The sequence below is a fragment of the Bombus vosnesenskii genome, unplaced genomic scaffold (genome assembly GCF_011952255.1).
Source record: "Bombus vosnesenskii isolate JDL3184/JDL3185 unplaced genomic scaffold, Bvos_JDL3184-5_v1.1 scf7180000013285, whole genome shotgun sequence".
NCBI classification, from domain to species: Eukaryota; Metazoa; Arthropoda; class Insecta; order Hymenoptera; family Apidae; genus Bombus; species Bombus vosnesenskii.
This window is the reverse complement of record NW_022882938.1, coordinates 3419241-3444790: the sequence shown is the minus strand read 5'-3', so window position 1 is coordinate 3444790 and position 25550 is coordinate 3419241. Positions and strand designations below refer to the sequence as shown.

The following is a 25550-nucleotide window of genomic DNA, read 5'->3' as shown; positions in this document are numbered from 1 at the left end:
TTCTTTCGCTTTCGCTATTGTATAGAAAGTAGAAGTTTGTTAAAAGGCGTAGAAATAAAATAACAGTTAAAAGGTGGAGAAGCAAGAGAATTCGTAAGACGATCGTGTAACGATTATCGCGTCGATACCCACAGTTCGTTAAGATCGTTAAACGTTCCGTGGAAAAATTCCGTTGAAAAGTTGGCTATTACCACTCGCCAGTAGAGCGTATTCGTATCCGCGAGACGTAAAGCCGCGCTATCCTTATTTACCGGCACGGTTTTCCGGGTCGCGGCCTCCGGTTTTCCGCTTGCATGTATATTCGGCTTTTCATTTTTCCTTTCTCTCCGTTTTATTCAACGAGTGCTCTCGCGCAGCCCTTTCTTCGCGCAAGAATTTTAATTAGTACGTTCTCGGCCGTACCGGACGAGAATGAGAAATTGTCGCGCGACTGAAAAAAATGTAATTCCGCCGTTACAGTGCCAGCTTGCCCTGATCCACGTGTCTCTTTTCAGAATTCCGCTGGTCCGCTCGTAAATATCAGCCGAGATCGATTTTTTTCGTCGAACCTTCCGTCGCGAAACGGCGACGTGTTCGTAATTTTCTTTTTTCGTCCGGAGAATTCGTTAAGAGTTATTAACGAACGGAAAAGTAAGCACGAACAAAATCCGATTCTCAAACTTGGATGCGAGCATTTTTTCGTTACAATGTTTCAACTAACGATCGTGACAGGACAAAAAGAAAGAAAAAAAAAAAAAAAAAAAACAGACGGAATTTTCAGGCAGCCTTTGTATCACGGATACGGATACGTAAAAGAGCAACACACAGCTCGTTACACTCCGCTATCAATTAGATACCGTATCGATCTCGACGTGGTCATTATCGTGGTCCGGTTCCACATCAAACGCGTCACGTGGCGAGCGAGTTTGGGTATTTTCCAGATGGGTTTGGCGAGGTAGCGGTGTCGTGTCATCAACGAAATTGATACATTTCGTTGGCAATGCGTGTACGACACGGACTCATGCCACGTTTCATTAAGTGTCGGCCGCGTAAAAGGCAGGGATGTAGAAGGAAGAAACGAGAGGAGGGCCGATAACTGGCGAAATTGCGGAACAGAATCTTCGTTGGCGTGCGACCCTTTACCGGGACAATTCCACAATTACGATGTAATAAAACGGAGCGGAAATATCGCGGATCAGGCTTCCGTACGATCTTCTCGAACAGACAAGAGAAAGGAAAAAAATAAGAAAGAAAGAAGAAGACGCGCAAACGGTTTGGTACACAATGAGTGACAAAGCGAGACCATCCAATCGTCGTACCCGTCACGAACGAACCGTCTCGCTTACGAGCGACCTTTAGGCGGATTAGGCGAGAGAATCGTAAAGTGAAAATTCTGCTTCTGCCTTCGTCGTCGGTTAGTGGATTCTACCGGTAGTGAGAGAAGCCCATATCGGCGTGGAAACTTCTCGTAACCGACTTTCAGAGTCCAGTTGCTTCGAACACGAGCGTTCTCTTTAAATCGATGCTTGAAAAATTCAGCTTTTCGAGATTAGCCATTTTCTCGCGACGCGACGAGGTTTCTTCCTTCCTTTCTCGAGGTCTGGTCGCGTACCGTCCGTTTTATACGTTCGAGTATATCTCGAGGAACGAGGAAGAAAGAGGCGGTAGGAAATTGAAGCGAGCTGGCTTTTGCAAATGGATCTAAACGACGCACCCGTTTCCGGGTGATTCGTGAGCGTACCGCCCTGGCGCCAGTAGAACGCGTCTGCCATTGTCAGACACAGACAGACCAGGCCTCTATTCTTTCCGTGGCTTTCTTAATGCACCCGCTATTGTTTCGCGTATGCACGCGTGTCGGAGAGAAAGATAACGGACGCGAGAATGGATCGTAATCGTTAATCGCGACGATTAGTACAAGTCGTCGCGTGAGTCTCGAATCGATCCATTCGCTGGTTATGAACGATCGCACTTGGTGGCAAGTTCAAAGCAGGGGCTTATTAACTGCTAGCGTCCGTTGCCGGCAGCGCTATTTATAAATTAAACTACCGGCCGTCTCTTCGAACGCGGCTCTCCCTCTCGATCCTCCTTTTACCTCCTCCTGCACGCTCTCTGCCTCACTCTGTACGCTCGTTTTTCTCTACTTTCGCTTTTCTTCCCTCTCGTCCGTCTTCACTTTTCACGGCGAACAACTCTCCATGGAAATTGTCGCATCGATATCCGTCGCGGTCTCGCAACACCCGTATTTCACTCCTCGTTTCGGGGGTCTTCCCTGGGATTTTTTGCTTGTTCCCCATGGGAGAAGCCAGGATGCGTACGATTGCGTAACAGACGCTATTCTCGAGCACGGCCAATTAAACGTAAAACTTATTCACGTACGATTCGTTTCTGACACGGTGGATGTTCGAGTTGCTCTCAACGACGGGCAATTAAGATATCTGCGTGTCAAGTTGATTCGAATTTCGTAATCTTATGCTACCTGCGGTATCTCGAACATCGATCGATCGAGTTTTAGTTCTCTTTCGAATCGTTGCAAGATCTACGAGGAAAGTAGAGAGTTTCATGCACCGCCATATTTTACAACTGTCGTTAAAACGATCGTTTGGCGCGTGGTGCAGAGATAGCAGAGGCGTTTTTAGCGGTACGTCGAATAAGCAACGATGGTAACTTTAATCAACACGTAGCGGTGTTCTCGGTGTTGTTACATCGTAAAGCTGACGGCTTCTTTTCCCGTTGCTTCTACCCGGAATTATTCGCCCCGTTACGGACGACACGAGCCTGTCCGGGGAACCAACTTTTACGACGTAACGTTGACGCGACCGAAATTACGAGCCCGAACCCGTTGTTCCCTGGAATGCTCGGTGACGAGTACATCAACGTGTTAATTAAAAACTTGCCGCATCACTACCGCGACTTACTCATCTCGGTCGTGAGGGAAACCTCATTAGGACCTGCCATAAAATACCATGCGATTCCGAGGTATGTGATTGTCGGACGATGGAGAACGATGGAAAATTAACGACACGTTCCGTCGTTAATTAGTATGCAAACGAGTATCCGTATCTTTTTCTATTTAATAAACATCCATTTCTTTGAATTATTCCAACGTGGAGACCGCGAACCTGTGTATTTGTCAACATAACTAATACGGATCGAACCTCTCAGGAAAATCGATCCATGAATTTTTTTAACCTACTATTTCAAATTGGTAGCCTATAAATAAACATTGTAGTGCGCAAAAGACTTTGTCAACTATATTACACGCGAGTTAGGAATTAGATCGTCAGGTAAAGGGTTAAAAGTATTCGTCAGCCACATGAAAGCTTCGTCAGCGATTCCGTCGTCCGTCCTTTCATAGACATCGTCACGGTCGATCGACGGCAACCATCGTGACATCCGTTGCGTCGTTGGAAATCGCCGCGATTGAACGATGAGCGATCGAGGTGGACGGTCAATGCAAACAAACCGCTTATCGCGTGCGCACAGCGAGGCTCTTGGACGTCGAGAATGGAAAGAAAAAAAGCGAACGAGGCCAGAGCACGACGGCGAGATACGAAACGACGAGAGAGGACCGGCTGCACTTACGGGATGACACGATAATAAAAGCACACCCACGCCGAGTACACTTCCCTTTCCCTGTCCTCCGTTCGCTGCGTTTCACCGTACGCGCGGGTTTCCACTCGTCTGGTCGCTGATTCACCGACGACGTCGCCGGAAACGCCGTCGAAAATAGCGCCAGAATAACGAAGATCGCGACCACGACGACGGTTTTATAGGTATATTGTCAGCGCTCGTTGCATCCGCTGCGGTTCCGCCAGCGATCCGGCTACCTGCCTCGTGGAAAACGTCGCTGAAATATCGCTCGTGCCCTACGCTCGCGTGCGTTGCGTTTATGTAGCATCTTATGGGGAATAAACGTTCACAGTCGTAGAATTACCGTTCGCGGCGCCGTGTTGCGCCAAAGAAATACATATCGTGAAAAATTTAACGCTATTCCAACTTTTATTATTACAATTACCAAACTTCTGTTATCGAAACATTGTATTAATTTTAGCGAAAGCACTCGCGCGATTCCAACGACTGCAAAGAGAGAAACATCCGAAGTCAGTTCTATCAGTGGAAGAACTTCGTAAAAACATCGTAGAGTCTAGAATCGTAGAATCATCCTAGTGTCCTTGATGATCTTTTTTCGCACAACTGAAGATTACATTGTTTTTCACTCGGCTGTTATTCAAACGTATTCTTGAAATAAATGATACTTCCTGAAAATTCAGCAAAACATGTCACAGAAGGCGCCATATAACCAACACTTTTTTCGCCGCTTGTACACGTGGTCGTTACATTTCGGCGAATGAAGCTGCAGGCCGGCGGAATCGGGCGATAATACTTAACAGACTGACAGTACCGGCGTTCTGAGGTTATTATTGGAAGGTGCCGGTAATTATCTTAGCAAGGGGCCGCCTGCAGCTCGGGGTTGCTCCCCGGAACGGCGATCTTCGCGCTGTTTATGACAATGATGGATGGTTCCTCCGGTAATTCATCATCGCCCGGCACGATCCCCTCTCGATGTCTCCTGCTGCTGGTTCTTCCGCGATCGGATAAGCCTCCGTTCGTCCGGGCGGATTCCTCGCGGATTTTTCACGCTCGCTCGATCGGTTACACCGTCACGTTCTCTTCAACCCTCTGACACGATGCTTCGGATTAAGACGAACGGGATCATCGACGAGCTTAACCGAGTCCCGTGGCGAATGGCGTCCGAAACAGGAATAGAATCCAACGCGGAACCAACCCTGTCACGCGTTCCTCATCCTTGACCCCCGACCGCTTAACGCTCCGTATCGATCTCCGTATTTTTAGACGTGGGTAGTAAACAGGCAACAAAGCTAATCTCACAGCATCTCGATCCGGATCTCAGTGCTGGAAGCATCTTCCGCGAGCAACCTCGTGAATCCTGTATCAGTTTCAAAGTGTAGAAACGGTTAACTGCGGAGGATATTTCACCGCTTCGAGGATTAACCCTTGGCGAAGGTACGGTTTACCCTTTCGAACAAGTATATCGTGCTCTTGAAAAGCTTCTCCCTTTAAAAACAAAGCACGATCTTTGGGGTGTGAATTCCGTCACTTATGATCCTCGATCACGCAACGCGTTCGATGATCCTCGAACGACGAGAGCGAAGCGGGACGACGCCGATAACCTCGGCGAGGGGTAGCGACGGAATTGTTTGCGGTGGCCGGGCTGCTCGCCACGAGGGGTGGCTCGAATTAATGGCCACAATCCTACATTCAACCTCCTTAGTCCGGATTAGTACTGACACGAATGGCGTGTCATTGGGAGCCGGGAATCCCAGGGATGGGCCGGGCGCTAAGCAGACGCCGGGAATTCCCCGAGGAGCAGGGAATAGAGCTTCCAGCGCGATGCCGACGTAACCGCGGATTTCGAGTCGGCGTCGTTTACACGCGATACACGGCCACGATCCTCGAGATTCCGCTGGTAAATAGTGTAACGCGACATGCTACGATGCAGTTTTTATTAGGGCAGCTCCTTCGAGCTCCCTGCGAGTCGGTGATCGCCAGTTCTTCGGGGATGAAAGACGAACCGACGCGACTGCCACATGCGTCCTCGTCTAAATATTGGATAGCGCGGTGCAAATCGTCCATCTGAATACCATCGTGGCAATGTCGCTCTCCTCTCGGATGCCATGTGGCAGTCACTGATATCCTTTTGGGGGAAACTTTTGTATAGAATGGTGAGAAAACAATGGAAATTCTCATTCTCAATGGAAACAATGGAGACTAAAATTTGAAATTTTCACAAATATTCGTACAAGACAACCAGCAAAATTTATTCATCTTCTATTAATAATTGTTTACTTTTGGAGTTACGTATGCAAATGCGCTTCGCAATAGAACCTCATTTGTTTGAACGAGATTTTAGTTAGTGGTCGGCTAAACGAACTGCCGACGGTTGAATCTACCAATCTGAATGTGAACTTCTATAATATGAATTGCAATTGCAGTAGGATCTCGATTAGCCGGAGTCTTCTGTTTACTAGTAACAAACACTCGCGTGTACGTGTCTTATGTACATAACAAATTCTGTCGTTTAGTCGCACGGTACCATCCGAGTACCGACAGTTATTATTACTGTTATATTATATTATGTATTACAAGAATAGATTCGGTTGAGTCACTGAAATCGACGATTCTTGATTTCGGTGCAGGTGAATCTACCATTGGAGATGTAGAGAGGAGAGATTAATCTATAAAAATTATTAGTTGTGAGTTAAGATAAGAAAGTGGCTAATAATTCGCACATCGCCGATGCAGATATGATCGCTGCTATATAAAATGATGCCGGCGGTGGACTTGTAGAAGATGAACTTAATCGTAAAGAAGGTGCTCCGATTTTGCTCTTTAGTATTTGGGGCAACAAGACGACATACCTAACTTAACAGAGAGTTTAACATCTCTCAAGAGGCACCTGTAAATGCAAAATTGAAAATATATATTATTACATTCTAAATAATTCTATCACGTAAGCAGCCGTTCAGTAAACAATCTAAGAATTTAGAATGAAAGTATTAGCCGACAGCCTGGGTAACTTAATCGAGGAAGCATCTTCCTGGCCAGCTGAAGATCCAAGCTCGAATCCCTGTCTAGTAATCCGACCGACCAAATATTTTTCTTCCTTGCAATAATAAATGAAAAAGAAAGAACGATTATATCATAAAAAAGAATACATGCCGAGAAATATCAAGGTTATCGTAGCGCAGAAAACACAGTCTCGCTTATTTTCCCTGGTCCCGTGATTACCCGTTGAACCTCGATTTATCTTGACTGTTTGTCACCCGATCTAGCCAGTTAATCGAGGTTCTGTGTAAACTATTTGTACCTTGACAAATTCGTATAAACAAGTTCGTACCGTACTCTTGCTTCACTCCGTAAATGTAGAAGAAGCCGACAGCGATCAGACCATTTGCGTTCCAATTATTCACTTAGGATGGTGAACGCTTTCCATATGGCAGCTTCAATTCCTGCACGTTAAATTGTTAATGCGAACCGCAATAAAACGCACACGGCTGCAGTGTTCCGTTAATGCTGCTGGAAAGCTCGCGAGGCATTGTAATCGAGGAATCGTGAGCGAACGAAAACGGGTAAATGGGAGTGGCCCCACACCCCCTACTCTCGTCGGCCATCTCGCGAACAACGAGAAGTACCTGTAGCTGAAACAATGACGATCATCCGGTGGCTGGGAAAGCATCAGCGTTCTCGTTATTTACACGTCGCTTTTGTTTGTCCCATTCGTGGCCCTGTGCGCCACATCCGCGCACCAGAAATATAAATTACCGAGCTGTATTCTTCCCTGTCGAGTCGCGTTTTAGAATCGCTGTCGAATGTAACGCGTTGATTACACCGTCTCTCATCTCCGATGGCGGTCGAGTTTTTGTCGGCGCTTTCCTTCTTTTTATCTCCATCTTTCTCTTCCTCCTTTTCCTTCTTTTTCTCGTTTCTCGCGTTCGGAGATTGATGCGTTGGAAGATTTTCATCGGAACGATAGGATCACCGCGAGTTTCAACGCTAATCACCGATCCTTTAGAAGAATTCTTCCAAGATACGAGACTGATTAGTCCGCCACTCGATGAGTTTCCCATCGGATCCTCAATGAAACACAGGCTTTTCTCTTCCACGATGAAACGCGTCGATCTTTTCTTCTATAATCTGCTGTATGTACTCGATCGTCGATCTCTTTGAGCAGACTCGATCGTCGATCTCTTTGAGCAGACTCGCCCGTTTCCAAATAACGTCGAAAGTTGAAACGATCGTTCACTTAAAGGCTTGTTAGGTAGCTGGCTAGCTGGCTGATACGGTAGACAAAACATCGCTGGAAGCTTTACGCTACGCGTTTCGTCTTGGAGAACTCGATTAATCTTTCAGGGCAATTCCCAACGATCCCGGAACGAAAACAGAGCCATCGGGATAGCTTTTTGCGGGCATGCAGCGTCTAGAGACGCCTATAGAGGTAGGTTTTTCGCGACGAAAGGGGTGAACGGGCGCGAGACTCTCGAGGAATCGTCAAGGAGGATCGATCGAGCGGAAGTCGGGCGGGAATAACAAGCCCGTGGAAACGCGCGATCCCGCGCGCAGCCCGACCATGCGAGGGATAATATTACCCGGTTATATAGCCGCGGAGTCATTAATTCTATCGATTTCGCCGTACTCCTCGCTGGTTCCTCGTTATACCTGTTCAGACCTCTCGCGGAGATTACAAGCCGAAGGACGTACTCGATGAGCCCGTCTAACGACCTACTCAGACCGATCGTAGTGAAATTCTACACACTTCGCGTAATTAAAAGCTCATTGACCATGATTTTGGTGACATTTTTCGACAAGCATTCGAAATATTTAGGTTTCTCGTTATTAACGACAGATTGAACAATTTCTAAGCTTCCAAGGAATAGGTCGCGGTATTTGAAAATACTGCGAGACGTTAAGCCAACGTATTAGACCGAAGATTGTTCGTACGTAAACGAGCCACGCGAGGCTGGCCGAGTCTCCGTCATGAAAATTAGTTGATCGAGCAACGACGTCGTAACTTGGTATTGTAGAGCGTTACATTAGTGCAGAACCGGCTCGAGGGATGCTTAAACCATTAGCCCGCGTAATCTGGCTGATTTCGATCAATCAGCCAATGAGTCAGTCCGTTCCGAGTACGCTCGTACTCGCTTGAAATCCACTCGGCTTTAAATACCTCGAATTCCTCGAAATCCTTTAGTTCTAATAATGCCCTATCAACTTTGCGTATTTATTCTAACACGAATTTCCCGAGAATTCAGCGATCACGAGCTGACAGAACAATAACGGTCGCGATAAATCGCGAGACGCAACCGGTGCGCGTGTCGGCGGAGGGAAATCAATGACGGCACGTATACTACTGGTCGTACAACGGCCGATGATTTATCGTCGCATCATTGGTTGGCCTATACGCAGACAGAAAACTATTTCCCCGACTACACAGGCCCATAGACCCTTACGTAGGTGTGTCGACCATAGACGCACTGACAAACGGCCAATTTACGGGCTGTGTTTCGCGACCGAATTTTCCACGACAACGTCCGCGCACCCTTCGTGGGGGGAAACTCGAGGCCCCCGGAATATCCGGCTTATCTGCTGCCTGGGAAAAAATCGCCGCCGCGTTCGAAGCTTATCTGCACTCCTTATCGACCGTCTCTCTTTCTCATCTCCCCCTCCGATTCGACTCGTTAGATTTGCGTTTACAGGGATGCGGGGTAACCGAGCCTCGCGCTAGACGCGAACGTTTTGCTCGCTACGATCGCCGCGATGATTAGCCTTATCCGAGGAATTAATCGGGCTCGTTTGTAAGACGGACACGGCAGCGTTATTAAATTTCATCACGCGCACGCCTATCGGTTCCTGGGACTTGTTTGACCGTGCGTAGGGTTAGCTCCGAACCCTCGCCGCAGTTTCGACTAGATATATCGTTCTTCTTCCCTGACAATTTATAGCTGCTTTCGGACACGTTTCTCGCGAGGCCACAGGATTCTTCGTGAAATGTTTCCTGGCATCTAAATGGAAGTACGTGGCCTCGTTCTGACTGGCAATTTATTTTTATTGAAATTGTGATAATTACAAGAACGCTATGGTCCCCGATGTACAGTTCGTATCGTTGGAAGTATAAAATCGGCCCTAAATCGAGCCTAAGCGTAGCTGGTTTCTCATTTTCGAAAGTCCGAGTTTGTTGGAAATTTCGGTGGAAATTGGTATTTGTTCAAGGAAGAATAAAATTGGATCCGTGAAGGATAAAGAGGAACAACGTGATCGGACATTTTTTACGGTGTCGGAAGCGTATCGTTTTCAGCACTTGGCCGATCTGGCGAGGCTAGGCGAAAATTTAATTAAAGCCGCCGCGACCGGTGCGCCTCGCCTCCGTGCATTTACCAATTATCGAACTAAATGGAACTACATTATGCAGCATTTACATTCCGATAATTATGCCGTGAGATTTTGAAATCACGCTCTGCCTCGTTCCACGTCGCGCGTTAAACGTTCAACGGTGCCGGTGCAAAGGTTATTGGCGCGCTGCTAATTATATCAGTCTCCCGTTGTTCCACCAAAGTTTCCACCTTGTTTTAATCGCACTGGCAAGTTCTTGCCAAAATGCAATATTTAATCTCGCAGAAGTTAAATCGATACACCTCGCGCAAACATGTTTTCGATGTACCATGCGCCCTAAAAATAAAAAATAAAAGAAAATAAAAAACGAAAGTAAGAAGAACGTTTGGTGAAAAAATTCACCCGTGAACGTACAATCGTAAGACGATAGATTTCTGGTTGACGGTTTTCGGTACGTCTTATCGAACTTCCGCTTCCCCATCGAGCGGCCCCCCTTTCTCCTTCCGTTTTCCACAACCTCGTTCTTTCTTTTCTTCCTTCCTTCCTGTTTACCGCTCCATTCTTCGTTCATCCGGTTATCAGGCAGCGGGAAAAGTTGGCAGAATTAAATATTGATTTTGTTCGCGAACCGGCTGAGAAGGGGCGGGGACGTCGACAAGTTTATCGCTGATTTTGGCCGAAAATCCACTTACGTCGACTTTAAAAGGGCGCTACCAGGCTTCCTATCCTTTCGAAGCTCCGGTGAAAACGATTTAGCCTCTATTTGCGTGCCTTAGACGCTGCCGAACTTCGAATGCCGCGCCGATGAATCGAAATTTATTGGTCCCGGTCGCCTTTTGTCGTTCTATTCAGCTTCCATTCCTGCACCGCCGCCGTGAAAAACTTTCGGAGACACGGCGGTGTAAAAAATGGCAGGAAGGTTCGTTCTAAGGCATTACAGGGTCTCCTTTTAAGCTGTTGTTGGCGGTCGACGCTATTGCCGGCGCGAATTCATCGATTTTCGCTATTGCACGAGTTGCACGGTGTGTATCGATCACTCGATATAGATCGTCTACCGCAACCACGAGTCTGTTCCCGACCCTGGGTTCCGCTAAGTAGCCCAGTTGATGAGTCTATTAGCAGTGGCCTACGGGAAAATACGCAGCTTCCTCTTTTGCCTCGTCGTTTCTTGCTCCCCTGCCCCGCCTTGTTGAAGAGCACTCGACTGCCGAATGACGTTGATAACTTGGGGAAAACGTCCATTAGCGTTGGATTCCAGACGAAAGTTTCCTTTGTCTCTCGCGCTGATGATAAGAGATGAAAATCGTTTGATAAAAGTGACCTAAGAACGCGCAGCTCTGGAGAGCTGGTCGGAACGGTAACGTGGCTGGCTCGATGGAATTCTCCGTCGTCCAACGCAGAAATTCTTTCGCTCGCGACCAGCCACGCAAGGAGAACGTCGTTGATCCGCGATTAAGCTACGGTCCTGACCCAGTTGCAAAGTTGTCGGCGATAATTACGACGTCGCCGGTCGCCTGGGCGGTCGAGTAATTGAAAAAAACGCTCGTCGTTGATGCGGGACGACGCGTGGGCGCGGCCGGATCGCCTCTCAAAATTCATAGCACGAACTGCGCTCTGGAGTCGGTGGAGAATTTCGCGAAAATTCCCGGCATAGCCGTCGGTCACCGGTAGCCCCTCTAATGAAACCGCATCGGTTAATTAACCGATCGGATCGATTAATCATCTTTCCAGGCACTCGAAGCGCGCTTTCGGAGATCGCATAGAACACGTGGGCGGTAGAAGTTGGTCTGCAAGAGACAAGGATCGAGATCCTGGTCTCTGTTAAAGCGGAAGAAAGTGTATTACATTGTGATTCTCTGGTATGATGAACGTTTCTGTGCACGACAACCGTTCCAGATCTTAGGATTAGGAAGAAATTGATGGAACAGTGCTCAGGAACCCGAATGATTGGTTCCCTACAATTCTGGCGTTCGTTCTCTTGTGTTCCTGTAGTTTCTACGTTTCGTGCTTGGACGAGCATCTCGCAACGATTTATTCTAAAATGTTTGTTCTTCCTCCTGTTTATTCGTTGACGTCTTTATTTATTTACATTTTCGCTTGCTTGCGTTTTTATTTATCTAGTTGTTTACACGTTTCTTTGTTTACATCGTTCTATCTGTCATGGTTGAACAACGCAGCTCTGTTGTTTCTACGCCAGGATTAAAGCAGAGGAGCCAGTGCAGATCGATCGATGGATACGCCGTCCTGCGAGCGAAGGGTTGCGAATTACAGTTTCGGTTCAGCGATCCAAAAGATCGAACATCTATTCACCGTATCCAATCGGAAATTAACGCGCTACGAACAGAGAAGACGAGAAGCACGATGGATTCGTCGAGCTGCAGCTCGATTATGCGCGAGACTTAATTTTCCCCGCGCGTAATAGCCACTTCCGGCCCAGTTGCTGCGTGCCTCGGCCTGGCAAGACGCGGCCACGCCAGTAGACAGAAAATATTGTCGGCGGTCAGTTTGAACGTGGACGCGCGTTCGTCTCGCGCAAATAAAAGCATACTCGTGCCTGCTCGGTTAATTTGGAAATAAGGGAGAATTTACGACGTCTACGGATCTCGTTAAACCTTTCCGCGATTAAGAGATTCGCACATATTTCATTCGTTCAGCTGAGGTCGAGGGAAATTAAATCGGTTATCCTGTTAAGCCGAGCCAACCGACACGTCTTATTCTTGGATCTGCGGACGCGTTTGGAAATCTAAACGAGCCGTGTTTCTTCGTTATGTACTAGGGACGGTGATCGAACGATCATCGAGAACAAGAGACTCGAAAGAAAGTTTCCAAGCGTCTGCGGAGCCGATCGACTGACAGACAATGAATCCTCTTCGAGGGATTAAACTCTCTCGTTCCTTCTCCCCTTGTCTGTATCTTTATCGTTCTTCTTAAGAGTCGTTCGGAAAATACAAAAACGGTTAAAGAAGTTTTCGAGCCTCGTTGAATCGTTTATTCGACGGTATACTTGCTCGAAACTTCATTCGTTCGACGCGTTTTAAAACTCTCTTCGTAATTAATTAGCACCCATCTTCTCGTTCAGTCGAATTCCACCCAAACACCCTTCAAGCACCCATAAAAACATTCCAAATTGCGCAATTAAAACCTGGCTGGTAGTTTCTACAGTTTCACGAGCCTCTAAACCTCACCCCAGCATGGCAAATAAAAACTTGCCAAAACCATCAAACCCACCCACGCTCGAACCACTTAAAATCAATTTACCTTTCTGCCGAGCACGATCTTCTCCCCTCGAGGTAATATCCAAAAGATCATCATCGTTGGATCCACCGTTCCGTAACGATTAAATCTTGTAAAGCAGAAAGAAGGAAATTTCGGATCGAAAATAGCGTTGCTCGAATTCCAGGCAATTACGGCGGGAAGCGCAACGAGTCGTGCTGGTCGCGCGTAAACCTGGTTATATGCGTCCCGTCAGTGACGGTCGTCGATGTCAACCGTAAAACGACGTCACTACGAGTCGTCCGTGATGACACGCGGATGACCAAGAGCCGAGATATCCCGGCTTCCAGCTGGTTGCTCGCATCCTGGCCACGTTTCCGTGCTGTCTAACCCGCGCGCCGAATATCAAACGCGTCTCGGTACTCGTGTTCGCTTCCGCTATCGGTTTCTTGCGGTGACGCGCGTCGGAACAATAACGTTACGTGATACGGCGCCGACGAAACATCGTTCGACGCGTGGTTCTCCCCGAGCGTTTTAAAGGGGAGACGAGATTTCGTCGAAAGCGAGGGGACTTTTTCAAGTGCGTTTTTCAAGCTTCCAACGAATCCACGCGCTAACGTAGAAATTTGCTTTCTCTTTGTTACAGGTGAGTCCCAATGCCGAATAAACGATACATTTTGGAACTGGCTGTGCAAGGTAGTTGTTCGCATATCTGTTTATCAGCATCGTATCTAGATCGGTCGATCGAAGCTCGGTTAAATAGAAATCCACCGCGACTTCCGATTTGGATGCAAGGCGTCGCGTCTCCGGACACGTATTTCGCGTCTACAGGTTACATCTATCGACCATTTTTCAATATCCCTCCGCAACTACTATTTCGGTCAAGGTAGACCTACGTTCCAACTATCTGTTGACCGCGGTAGATTCACGCGGACCGACCTACCCCAAGTTAGACTGTGTCAAACAGTCTTTGTCGAACTCTGTTGGAATCTACCTATTCGAAAGGATCTGGTCCTTATCGCGAAAAAGCGCGCACACACGTATTACGCAATCGAGCATCCAGATCCTATGTCACCGTCCCACCTTCCCAACGATCCCGATACTCGGTTAACCTATCCGTTACGTAACCCCTTGCCGAAGCAGCGAAAGTGGGAGTTAAGCTCGTGCACAGTGGGCGAAGCAAGAGTTGCCGCAGTCGCGTGAAAAAGGTGATTACGAGCGGCTGTCAGCGCGATACAAGAGAGACAGAGGAAAGAAGGGAAGGCGACGCGGCAGCGTGTAGGAGGGCAGGAGAGGTTGCGGGCACAGTTTGGCAGAACTCCCGATTCCGTATTCTGCAGTGATCCGCCGCATCCCCGTGCGGCGCGCGTGCTGTTGTTATTGTTGTTCACGGTGGAGAAGCAGCGAGGCAGAGAACACGGCAGACACCGGGTTCGGCCAGGTGGAACGAGGATAGCCGGCATTTTTGTTTGGGGTTACAACGCGCATGTGACGTACGGCACGCTCTCTTCCTCTCTGTCGCTCCCTCTGTCTCTTCGGTGGCTCGGAGCACAACTTGGACGCTAGAACACAAGTTCCCTCTCAGTGGCCCGTGAACCGCGACCGGAGCAGCACGCTCTCGTTGTCGTTCGATCGATCATCGCTTTGCGAGACACGCGATCATCCCCACTCTATTTCCGACCCTCTCTGTTCGACTCCTCTTCTGGTACGTTGACGCTTCCGTGGCACGCTGACGCTTCCGTGACTCGCGATGGACATTTCCGGCCGGCCTTGCCGCGACGCGTCACGTTCTTCGCCCCTCTCCCTCGATACTCAGTGACACGAGCTGACGACATCCGACAACGCATTCCAAGTAGAGAAGGTGGTGGAATTAGGCGAGCAAAAACTGTCCGACGATCGTCGACCGTTCTGGGACCAACCGTAGGATGACTCGGATGGACTGCTCGGAACTCGATTATCGGTGAAAGGATTTCCAAGTACCTGCTTTACGAGTCGGATATCGAGGGTGAACTGATATCCCGCGTCGATTAATCGAACGTTCAGTGGAATTTGTAAAAGGAAAAGAGGCGGATATCGGTCGATAGAAGACATTCGACTGCGAGTCGTTCGGTAGGCCGTTATCGAGGAAAGTGCGGCGGTTTAATTCGCTTTTATTCGCTGGCGCGGCTTAATCGGCCCGTGAAATGACGATCGTAAGACACCACCGGTAAGGGTAATTAATTGTCGCCGCGATTCTCTCGTTATTACCGTGCGCGCACACACGCGTTTACCTTCGTCCTTGTTTTTCTCCGCCCTTGCACACCGACGACGAGAGCTCGCGTCGGTCGATCGATGACGCGGTTTTTAATTAAAAAAATCGCTGTCCGACCGCCGCGAGCCCGCCGGCATAATTAAACGGGTTTCGTTAACGCATGGTTAATGAAGTTACGATAACGACGCGTGGGGATTCGCGTTGTGTTCGAGGCGCGAAAACCAGAAGAGAGCGCGCACGCGACCGGCTTAATAACGAGCGAATCGACACGTCGACGCGACGCGACGCGAACCTACGATTCGCGCGGACGCTACGGCACGACATCCGCTCTGTATCGAGCACCATTTTTCCCCATCGTTTATTCATCCGTTTACCGACTATACGGGACGTTACCCGCGATTCGATGAATTATTCGCATCTCGAGTATATTTCGCCGTTACCGGTGAACAGCCAGCTTCACGAGGGCTGCTCCGGAAAACCTGTTTATAGAGTTACGTGTTTTTATGGAAGGATCCATTACGGAGGGTAACGTGGAATCGAGGAAGTATCGGTTTTGTCTCGTATCGATGTAGTTTGGGAGAAAGGGGATGTTAAAGTAGTCTCGATCTCTGTCGAGTGTCTTTGCACTTTTCGTTTATGACGTCGAACGAGTTTTGTTCCGCGAAGTCGAGAGGTTGATAGCGAACAGCCATATAACTTTTTTTCGTTTTCGGATCCTTTGTACGTTTAACTTCCTTTCCCTTTTTTTACACCGACTGCGTTAACTTTTTCAAGCAGGCTTTTTGTCGTTCTCGATGGAACAAATCGTAGTGGAGTGTCATCGAGTAGCATGAAACGCGATCGAATGGCAGGTGGCAAACGGTCGACAGGTTCTCCAGGCTGAAAGGGTCGATCGACACGAGTATTCGAATCCGCTCTCTCGACGACTGTGACACGCGTCGCGCCGCCAGCCGCTAAGATAATTAGCAGCCCTCGTAGCCGACGATACTAATTAGCAGGTAAACGGCTCACGGCCGAGCGAGAAAAATCAAGGGATCTTTTCGCGCTGGTAATTAATCGGTCTCGGCTCAAGTTCCTAGCCAATTAGCAAGGTGCTTGAGCGATCGTGTGCTGAGCCAACGTCTCTTTCGACGACCCTGGCCCGTGGATCCGTGAACGGGTGCAACCGAGCATCAGCTCCTTTTGTCATCGCTGTCCTTTGGAATGCGTTTCGCGCCCGGATGAACCTTTATTCCTTTTCCGTGTCACGACAGGTGTTGCGCTCTATCGATTCGTTTGTACGAGCTTTTTAAATCGGTAATAAAGGGTACAACAGCGGTTTAAACGTTCATGAAAGAAACAACGCGCTATATTATCTGGTTACCTCCGATAAATCGTACGTCTCGATAGAATCGCTGGAATATAGGGAGTTGCAGAGTTAATAGATAGAACGGTCGGAGCACATAGCAGAAGTAGACAAAGACCCGGGTCCATCGAGATACACGAAAAATGAAGACAGGCGGCGTTTAATCGCGGATAATATCGGAATTACGCGGTCGCCATTGAGAATTACCTTGGACGTGGCTGGGCGGTTGCACAACCATTCTCCATTTCCCCGTTGCGTTCTCTCTCGCTCTTTGTCCCCGGCATTTAATCTGTCGATTTAGCCGAGTAGCTCGCGAATACCGAAGTTGTACGCGCCGAAAGAGAGGTAAAAGGCTGCATTGTCGATCGTATTTGGTCGGTATCAGTTTCCATTCGGCTGCGATGCTGGTGGTAGGGTGACGGTAGGGTGGCGATGGGCTCGGCCCTTTTTCAATTAAGCTTTGATCACAGAGTCGAGATAAAACGCGTCGGCTCGGTTCGTGTCGAGAGCTCGAACGAACATCGGTCGATCGCACGGCGGACAGAGACACGTGGAAAAACTCGAGAGAAGAAGAGGCGCAAGTTGGAAAGAGAGTGGCGAAGCACACGGGCCTGCTTCATCTCTCGTGGAACGCGCGATAAATCGACAAAAAGAAACATAGGTTTAGCGAAATCGCCTCTCGTCCTCGATCGTTTTTGACGCGCCTTTCACCGTGTCTATCCATTTATTATACGTCGACGAACCGTGCTCTCGTAACCGGCGAATCGACGGAAGCGCCGCGAGATCCGACCGATCCGTCGATTGTTCGCGATTAATGGAGTGAAAAGTCCGGGCTGCTGACCTTTCTAACGCGAGTCGATCCGCGCGCCTTTCTACAGGATCGATGCCTGTTTCGCAAACAGCGATATCGATTTTCCAGGATTCGATGTACCCGAGAAAACACCAGACGGAAAGAGAAAGTTTGCAAAAGGGCGCAATTAGAGGAAGCAAAAGGAAGCAGTTCCGCGGCGCATCGCGAAATTTCCACCCTTTGCGGAGGTAGAGGAATACATTAACCCGTCGGTCTCCATTCGAAAATAAACGAAAGCTGGACGAACGGCCGCGTATTTACGTGTTTGCGGAGCACCCTGTCGAGCTAGCGTGTTTGGTAATTAAATGCCCCTAGGAGCAACTCCGCTTTGACCCGTACTTCGGGCCTGTCCGCGAATTAACGAGCGCTGCTCAAACATCGAACATTGGGAACGCGGCATCCAACCGCCAAGAATTTCTTTTCCAATCGTAAATTGTTGTCATTCGTGCGAAATGATTAAAAGTCGTCGGGCAAATGGAACATCAAGGCGAATGAATCATCCGAGTGATTTCCGTTCCGGTCGGACCTATCGTTCTGAAAAATTGAATCGATCGTGTCGCGGTACCGTCTCTCGCGGGAAATTAACCGGCGAAGGCATCTTCGTTGACGCGTTCCCGTGGTAATTAACGAAACCTTCGTATCACGGTTGCTCGAAGAATCGAACGAATGCTCGTCGGTCGTCCGCTCGAGAGAATTAATAAGGGACTGTGACGCGAGTCAGGTTGTCGCAGTTTTATTAAATCGGCTTTACGACGAAACTTTTTTTTTCTTTTCTTCTTTTTAGTGGTGCTTCTCGAGAAAAGGCGACAAGGCTCGCCGTTTTACCGATAGGCCGTAACACCCTCCTGTCCAAGCGATATCCGTTGTTGTAAAAATGCCGAAACTACCTGAAACTCGTATAACTGTAGGGAAGAGCCAACGTGCCGGATAATACGACCAAATAACTGCCTTTCGATTCGCGTTTCGTCTCCTGCGAGTTGGTAACGCGCCTTGCTTGAATTTCCAAGCGAGAAGCGGTTAACGTCTCTCGATCGCTGACTCGCTTTTAATCTGCCAGGTAGAGCCAATAAAATTGTCACTAAGATCACGCGTTGCTCTTAAGATCGTTCGCTGCGGATTCGAGTCAGCGTGTAGTTTATGTGTCTCGTAGCCACTCGGACGTGCAACGTCAGCTAAAAATTACGAAATTGTGGAGAAGAGTTTTCTAATAATCCTCGTCAAACGCGCGTAGTAGTACGAAAGAGCAAGTATACGCGTGTAGTATCCAGATTGTTAGATTAGAATTTCCCATTCGTTGCTCTGACGAACGAATCGATACGTTTCTTGCGATAATAAACATAGTTGGAGAATCGCGGTAACTCGAAGGAAATCACGACGAGGTAAAATAACCTAACTCGCGGAGATTCGGACGAAAAACAGACGGCAAGAAAACTCTGTGGCGCGTTTTTCAATGGCCAGGCTTAATTAGTTGGGTGCGAGCGATGTTCCCCGGCGAACAGAGACCAAAAAGAAGATACAAAGAGGCAAAGAAGACGGCACACATCCGATGCGTTTTCTTTCTCGATCGGCCGTGACGGTCGTCGACTGCGTGTCCCCCTCTTGGTTTATTCGACGTGAGGCACGGGGGCGGGAAACGAGCTTCTTTCTCCTTGGAAATCGGTCGTTCGTGCTCCAAACGGGGCTTAAAAATATCCTCCGCCCGAAAATAGTCGATTCGTGCGCGCCAACACCCTCGACGCGTACGTCGTCGCGCGATGCTCTCGCGATGCTCGTCGTTTGCCCCCATAGCCAGTTTTTCTTTCATTGTTTTGCTATGTTTCCACGACGAAAAGCTCGAAAGCACCACCAAAAAGACAAGAACGATTTCTTTCCCTCTCTTTCTCTTTTTCCGTCTCCTTCGGTCGACTCACCGTTCGTAATTTATATGCCGGTTAAAATAGGAGACCGCCTGAAACCGTCTTCTTCCCGCCTCTTTCCTTCCCTCCTTTTTACCAATCCTTCTCCCAGTTTCTCGGTCTCGTTCGTTCGGCTGTTACGAACAATTTTTGAACGCTCAAAGCGGTCGTTGAAGCATTTTAAAGACTCGAAGGGGTTCTTGACGAGCTTCCAAGATCGGAAGCACGATGGAAACTTTAAGTAGAAATTACGGCCCCCTTGGACGGTAGATGTAATGCTCCTTTGTGGTAAAAGGAATTAGTTCTAGCGAACTACGGTTCGATTCTTTTGTTCTTCTGCCTTCTCGAAAGCTTCCTAGAATTCCTAGCGGCGGTCGTTATCTTCTCCAGGTTAGGAAAGTACGATCGAGATTCTCTCGATCGTCGAGTAGAAATCATCGCAGATGGATCGTCGAGTGGCATTGAATAGCAAACGATAGAAATCGTGTTTGGATCGTGCTCGATACGAGGCGTGGTTTCGATATTCCGTGTTCCGCTCGTTTCTGCTTCGCGTCGAACGCCGATGGTCAAGAGTGAGTTTCCTCCAAAGGAACTAGTGACGCGCGAGTGAACAGTGCGATCAGAAAGCGGCCAACTGCGACGACAAACTGTGACAAATGGTTCAGCCCGTACGTACGGAGAACAACAACTCCGCCCTGGACATGGAGTCGCTCGAGGAGATGCTCCGCAAGGTAACAACTTTCCAACAACTTTCGACTCTATGTAACACCAGCTTTTCCCCTAGTTTACGTTGACCGCCGTTTCTCTGCTCGTGCTCGAACGTACCTCTGTGTCCAGCCAAACGCGTGCCATCGTAATACAGATTAGGAAGATATAATAACTCGGCTTAACGAGCAAGAATTACTCTACGTCCCGTGGGTCCAAAGACGCACAGGCAGTGGGGGTTGCCGGGGGAAAAGGTTTTTTAACTGCTACTTCCTGTAATGTATTCCGTTAGGCAGCGCTGAATGGACCACTTAGCGACTATCCCGCACGCATGTGTGCCGCAGAGCGAGAGAAAGAGAGTCAGCCTTTCTAGCGTAAGCGCTTTAACGATTCTAAAGCCTTCCTCCTCCTAGCGTACGTGTATGTATATAATACATATACATGCATGTACACGGACCCCCCTTGGCCCTCCTAATAACCGCGCTAATGGTCAATTCAGCAGAAAGTCCCCCTCGCCCATCGAGGACTATCGAGGACTCTCGTGTCGCGTTTTTTCCACGCGACCCGCCATAATTTCACCCCTCGCGGTCGAAAAGAACAGCGTCGACCGAATGTCGGTGAAAACGATACGCCCCCCCCCCCCCTGTCTCGTTTTCTTTCTTTCTTTGCCGGTGGCAAAAGGGGAGCAAACAGACTGGTGTCGCTCTTCTCGTGTTCTCTCTCTCTCTCTCGCTCACTCTGTCTCTGGGTCGAGTGGGTGTGGACAAATAAGCGGAATCCGATGGAACGAAAACGAGGAAGTACCCTTTAGGAATTATTGATTCAGGAAGCGAGCCGGTGGCTCCGAGAACGCCACCAACTTTCTCCCGTTTAGCTAAATCGCCCCGCTGCACGGTGATCCGTTGTAACCTGATGTTTTGACGTACGATAGCCATGGACAGGTGGAGTTCGAAAGCAAAACGCGAGCTCCGACAGGGTTATACCCATTTTGCCAATGTAATAACTAACTTCGTGTAGAATCTGACGAACGCTAATATTGATACTGGAGTAGTCATAAATCACGAATGTATGCTAAGAAAACAAAGTTCGGTCTGTTCTTAGAGCGTAGAAACTACCTGCGATGTTATCCGATGTATTAAGACATCCCCCACATTGCCGTAGATAATCTTTAATCAACTTCAATCTTCTTGAATTTTCAATGTTCGGTCAGCAGACAATCTTAGATCGAGACGGAGAATACGGATTTATCGATGACGAAGCGCAGTGGCCGCGTTTGCCACGAAGGAAAAAGTCTCTTTAAACGAGTTGCGTTCTCCTTTCTTTCCTTTTTACCCGACTTCTCCCTAGTACGTCCGCTGGACGAACGCTTCTCTCTCCGGCGCGTTTCACACGGCGTGCTCTCCTCTCCGGCTCTCCTCTCTAGCTTTGGCTTTGCTCGATGCGATGGAGAACAAGAGAGCCTGGAGTGAACGAGACCAGGAGAGGAGGAAAAAGCTCGGTTCGCGTAGCTGCAGTAATGTAGCTTTAATGTAGCACAGGGGAAAGTTGTCGTTCCCCTTTGACGATTTTCCACGTCAAACGGTCGCGCTGATTTTCACGTGAGCGTTCGTGCCAGCGTATTAGCTGCCTTTTTTCGCTCGCCACCAGCTGTCTCCGCGCGTTCTGCATTTTTCTGCTTTTAGTCGAGTTAGGAAGGCAAGAGGAGGGAAAAAAGCAAAAGCTCCCGATGATCGGGCAAAGCTGTCGCGCGACAGATTCCGCAAAGATAGAACGTCTGCCGAACGGCAAAGCTTTATTCGCTTCTGCACGATAGATTCAATCTCTTTCGCTGACTTTTTCTTTCTCGACTCTCTTTCCCTCCCCTCCCCCCCTTTTTTCCGTTTTGGTAGATTTCCTCGTCGACCATCGGTACTCGATCTTCGAATCTTCATCTTGTTCGAGTCGCGTAAAATACGACGAAATTCGAAGGCAGGATAATTTACAAATTTTTTGGACGGTTCTGCCTCTTCTTTTCTCCTACGGTTACAACCACATTTTTCACCTGGACGTTTCACGGGTCGCGACACGGTTGATCTTTTCCTCGGCGGCAGCTGTTTCTGATTTGAACGTTTTCAGCGGAGCTCATGAAACATTCATGCCCGATGGCCGCGGAAAAGCACGGCGAAATTATAAACCGCCCTCTCCTCGACCTGAGCCGGTTTGTTCCGCGAGGTTCGCTGCTACGTCGTGGCTATTTTCATTTTAATTGGCGTTTGTTAAGGCTGCGACTTCGCCCCTTTATTTTTCATTACTTCGACGCGCGTGCAATTCATTGGAGTGCGCGGGAAAAATCGTCGGCGACCGAGTAATTGACGCTAAAAAGAACGAATTAACCATCCCCGCGACGCGTTTCCTCCTTTTTTGCTTTTTTCCCGCCCAGAGAAAGATTAAACAAGGTTCAAAGAGATCCATTAACGTCACATTCGTGCGTAAAATACGGCCGTGTTAACGCGATTTTTTGAACTTTGATCGGGCAACGTTGGCGTCCGCGCCTGTTTACAAAACGTTACAAGCTGTTGCCAGTTTGTACGAACGTAATACTTTTGTTTGCGATCTTGATACGATTTATAAACCGTGGAAATCATGCTACACAGAATCGCGAATAAATTTTCCATAACGAGGATCATTCCTCGAAGATCTTCGTTCGATAGAACGGAAAGGTTTCTCGAGTTGCTGAAAGGAAGATCTTTGGCATTCATAAAGAGAACGCAACGTCGAAACGAGACGCTAGGACGTTCGACAAAGCGGAAGAGAGTAAAAATTTTGCGCCGCTGCCACGTACCTATGTCGTATTTATAATTTATGCATGGAATACATAATCCGCCGACGTGGATTTGCATAGGCAAAGCTTGACCGCGTAAAATAACGCTTAAATAACGCGACCACCTTCCTCTGCATCCGCGCACCAGCCTCTGTTGCTGTGTTTAGGCGTGTAAAGGGGACACCGGTAATGCGGGACCATTTGTCCGCGAGAATGGAGCAGTTAATTGTCTCTTCGTTACCGTGCAATTACCTTTGTCACGGGAGATACAGTCTGGTGTTCAGCGTCTTCGCAATTAGTCGCGCAATTAGCGTTTTCTTTGGCCCGATATCGAAGCCGGGCAAAGATTCGTAAATGGATAACGGATCGAGAAGCGATTCGAGAAGCGGTTAAGAATATATCCCGGATTTCCCGGGCGACCAGATTAATTTCCAACGATCCGGATCTGGCTGGGATGCTCTTCGAAAACTCCTCTCTGGATAGGAAATTCGCTTCGGGGAGGAAATTCGCTGGAGCCGAGGTCGCGCAAGAACCGACTGCCGATGTAATGCAAAAAGTTTCGGGGGAAATTAGAATCGGTTATCGAGACTTCGTTCTATCGATTCGTATTCATAAAAAATATTCTATACGCATAGAAGAGTCTCTGTGAACGCGCAACTCGTACGGCTATTTCTCATCCGCTTGAATGCGGATGGAAATGGGAGCCACTACTTGGTTCTAATACTGGAACAGTCACTTTGCGTTTGGATTTGAAACGTTCCGTTTCATCGTTTTTCCGGTGTATGGCTAACAGTTGGTAAGTTGCGCGGTAAAGCTCGAAACGACGGGTGACAACGACGACGATGATAAAGCTTCCGTATAGCCCGTAGTCGTTGCACCGCCGGATCGACCCCTCCTCCGGGAGTTGCGTCTTAACGGATGAAAAATTCTCTCTGTCTATGGCTGCTCGTATCGCTTAGTGCGGCAAACGTCCAGCTGGCTGAAATTGCGTTGGCAGCGACTCCGTGAACGCCAACTTCCGCTCGACGAAGGCAGAGGTGCGCAACGCCATCCTCCTCTATTATATAAAAATATTATCTTAACCCTTCATTGCCGAGTTTACATCTTCCGAAAGTTGCTCCGAGGAAATTCGACAAAAATTCGAAGAGTTTGTCTTGTCAATAATTTGATGGAAGTTGGAGCGAAAAACTCGGAGAGTGCAGGCATCGTAGGCGTAGAAAGTACTCGGAAGCTGAGGAAAACGTTTGCGTAGCTCGTTAACCGCTAGCTCGAGATCGATTTCAATTTTTGGATGGACAAACGAGTAAATGGCCAACTAACGAGAGAGGAGAAAACCGCCAAGTTCCGTGAACGACGACCAGGTATAATACGACATAAGACACGAGCGGCGACAAACGTAATGAATCGTGTAGCTCGAATTGGAGAATCAGTCGGTCGGAGGACGGAAACAAATATCGCTCGTGCACCGGCTAACCGTCTTGCTTGCTTCTTCCGCTCCTTCTTCTTCGGTAAATAGACCACCCTCCGGAATCGGATTCCACGCTCGCCTCGTCTGAGGAAGCGTGTTTCCTCGGCTGTCTCGCGCAACCGGAGGCACGTAGATCCTTCGAAGATCTCTAGGCGCCTGACTTATAGCTTTCCGAATAGAACTCGAGGAGGAGTCTTTGGAAGTTGGTAATTGCAATATGATTAGGTATTCGCTCTCGGCAAGTATAATAATCAATAAACTATTAACGGAACTTCAAAATAGACTGTCTCGAATTTTGAGAAAACCTATCGAAGATAAAAGTTACAGGCTCGTCGCATCCTTTAAACGAAGAGAAGCATCGAGGGAAAAATTCTCGCGTACGATCGTGGTTGCGCACCCCTGAGCGGGAAGCGTTCGCGACGAACAACAGCTCCCTCCTCGCATCCCTTGTTAAAAATGAGACTATTCGCGAGCACTTTGGCGCGAAACGGCAGAACGCTTTGTCGGAAAATCGTGAGAATATATCAGGGGCTTTTCTAGGGCGGCTTGATGCCATCGATATAATAAGAGCGCGGCTGGCGTGGCGGCTCTTCCAGCTCGACTCTCCAGCCCCCTCTAAGCACAGACTCATCCGGCCCGATAACTTCTCTGAGAAGCAGAAAATAGAAATAGATAGAGTAGGGTGGCTTATACCCCTCTCTTTCGCCTCTTGAATATCCTACTTTTCTTTTTCTTTCTCCTCTCACGGCTGTACCGCCTCTTCTACGTTTCTACGTACCTTCCAGAGGACTTATCCCGACATTACCCATGCGATCCGAGAATCATTAACGCTGTCCTCGCGCGTACGTTTCGCGGAAATTTACGAGCACCGAGCAATTATGGCCGGTTCAAAGGCGAAACACTTGGAACGATTCCTGGTAACGATATTCTGCATCCTTTTAACGAAATGGAAAAACGATCTCGTAGCGATCTGTAAATGGGAAAGAGAACTTTCTCTCCTTCTCTTTCTGTTTCTCTCTTTCCGGAAAGCGGAGTCTTGATTTCTCGTTGTTTGCTCGGGGTTCGCCGTCAAATATTTCTCTACCGACGAATCGCTTTATTCAAATATTGATCGCAGAAGCTTCTGCTCGCGGTG

General features: G+C 48.4%; 1 protein-coding gene across 9 annotated transcripts in view; it reads left to right on the top strand.

Annotated features, from left to right (window-relative positions):
• LOC117232309 (uncharacterized protein CG43867) overlaps window positions 1-25550 on the top strand; it is a 98634-nt gene that overhangs the window by 42216 nt on the left and 30868 nt on the right. Inside the window, exons 1-2 of one of the 9 annotated variants that reach the window (XM_033491629.1) lie at window positions 14669-15307; window positions 20032-20173. The exons of 7 other annotated variants lie outside the window; for them this stretch is intronic. In XM_033491629.1, coding sequence (XP_033347520.1) covers window positions 20099-20173 — 75 coding nt within the window. In that variant the 5' untranslated portion in view covers window positions 14669-15307; window positions 20032-20098. Of the gene's footprint in view, window positions 1-14668; window positions 15308-19870; window positions 20174-25550 lie in introns of those variants that run through there. One more of the 9 variants, XM_033491630.1, reaches the window with a different exon arrangement.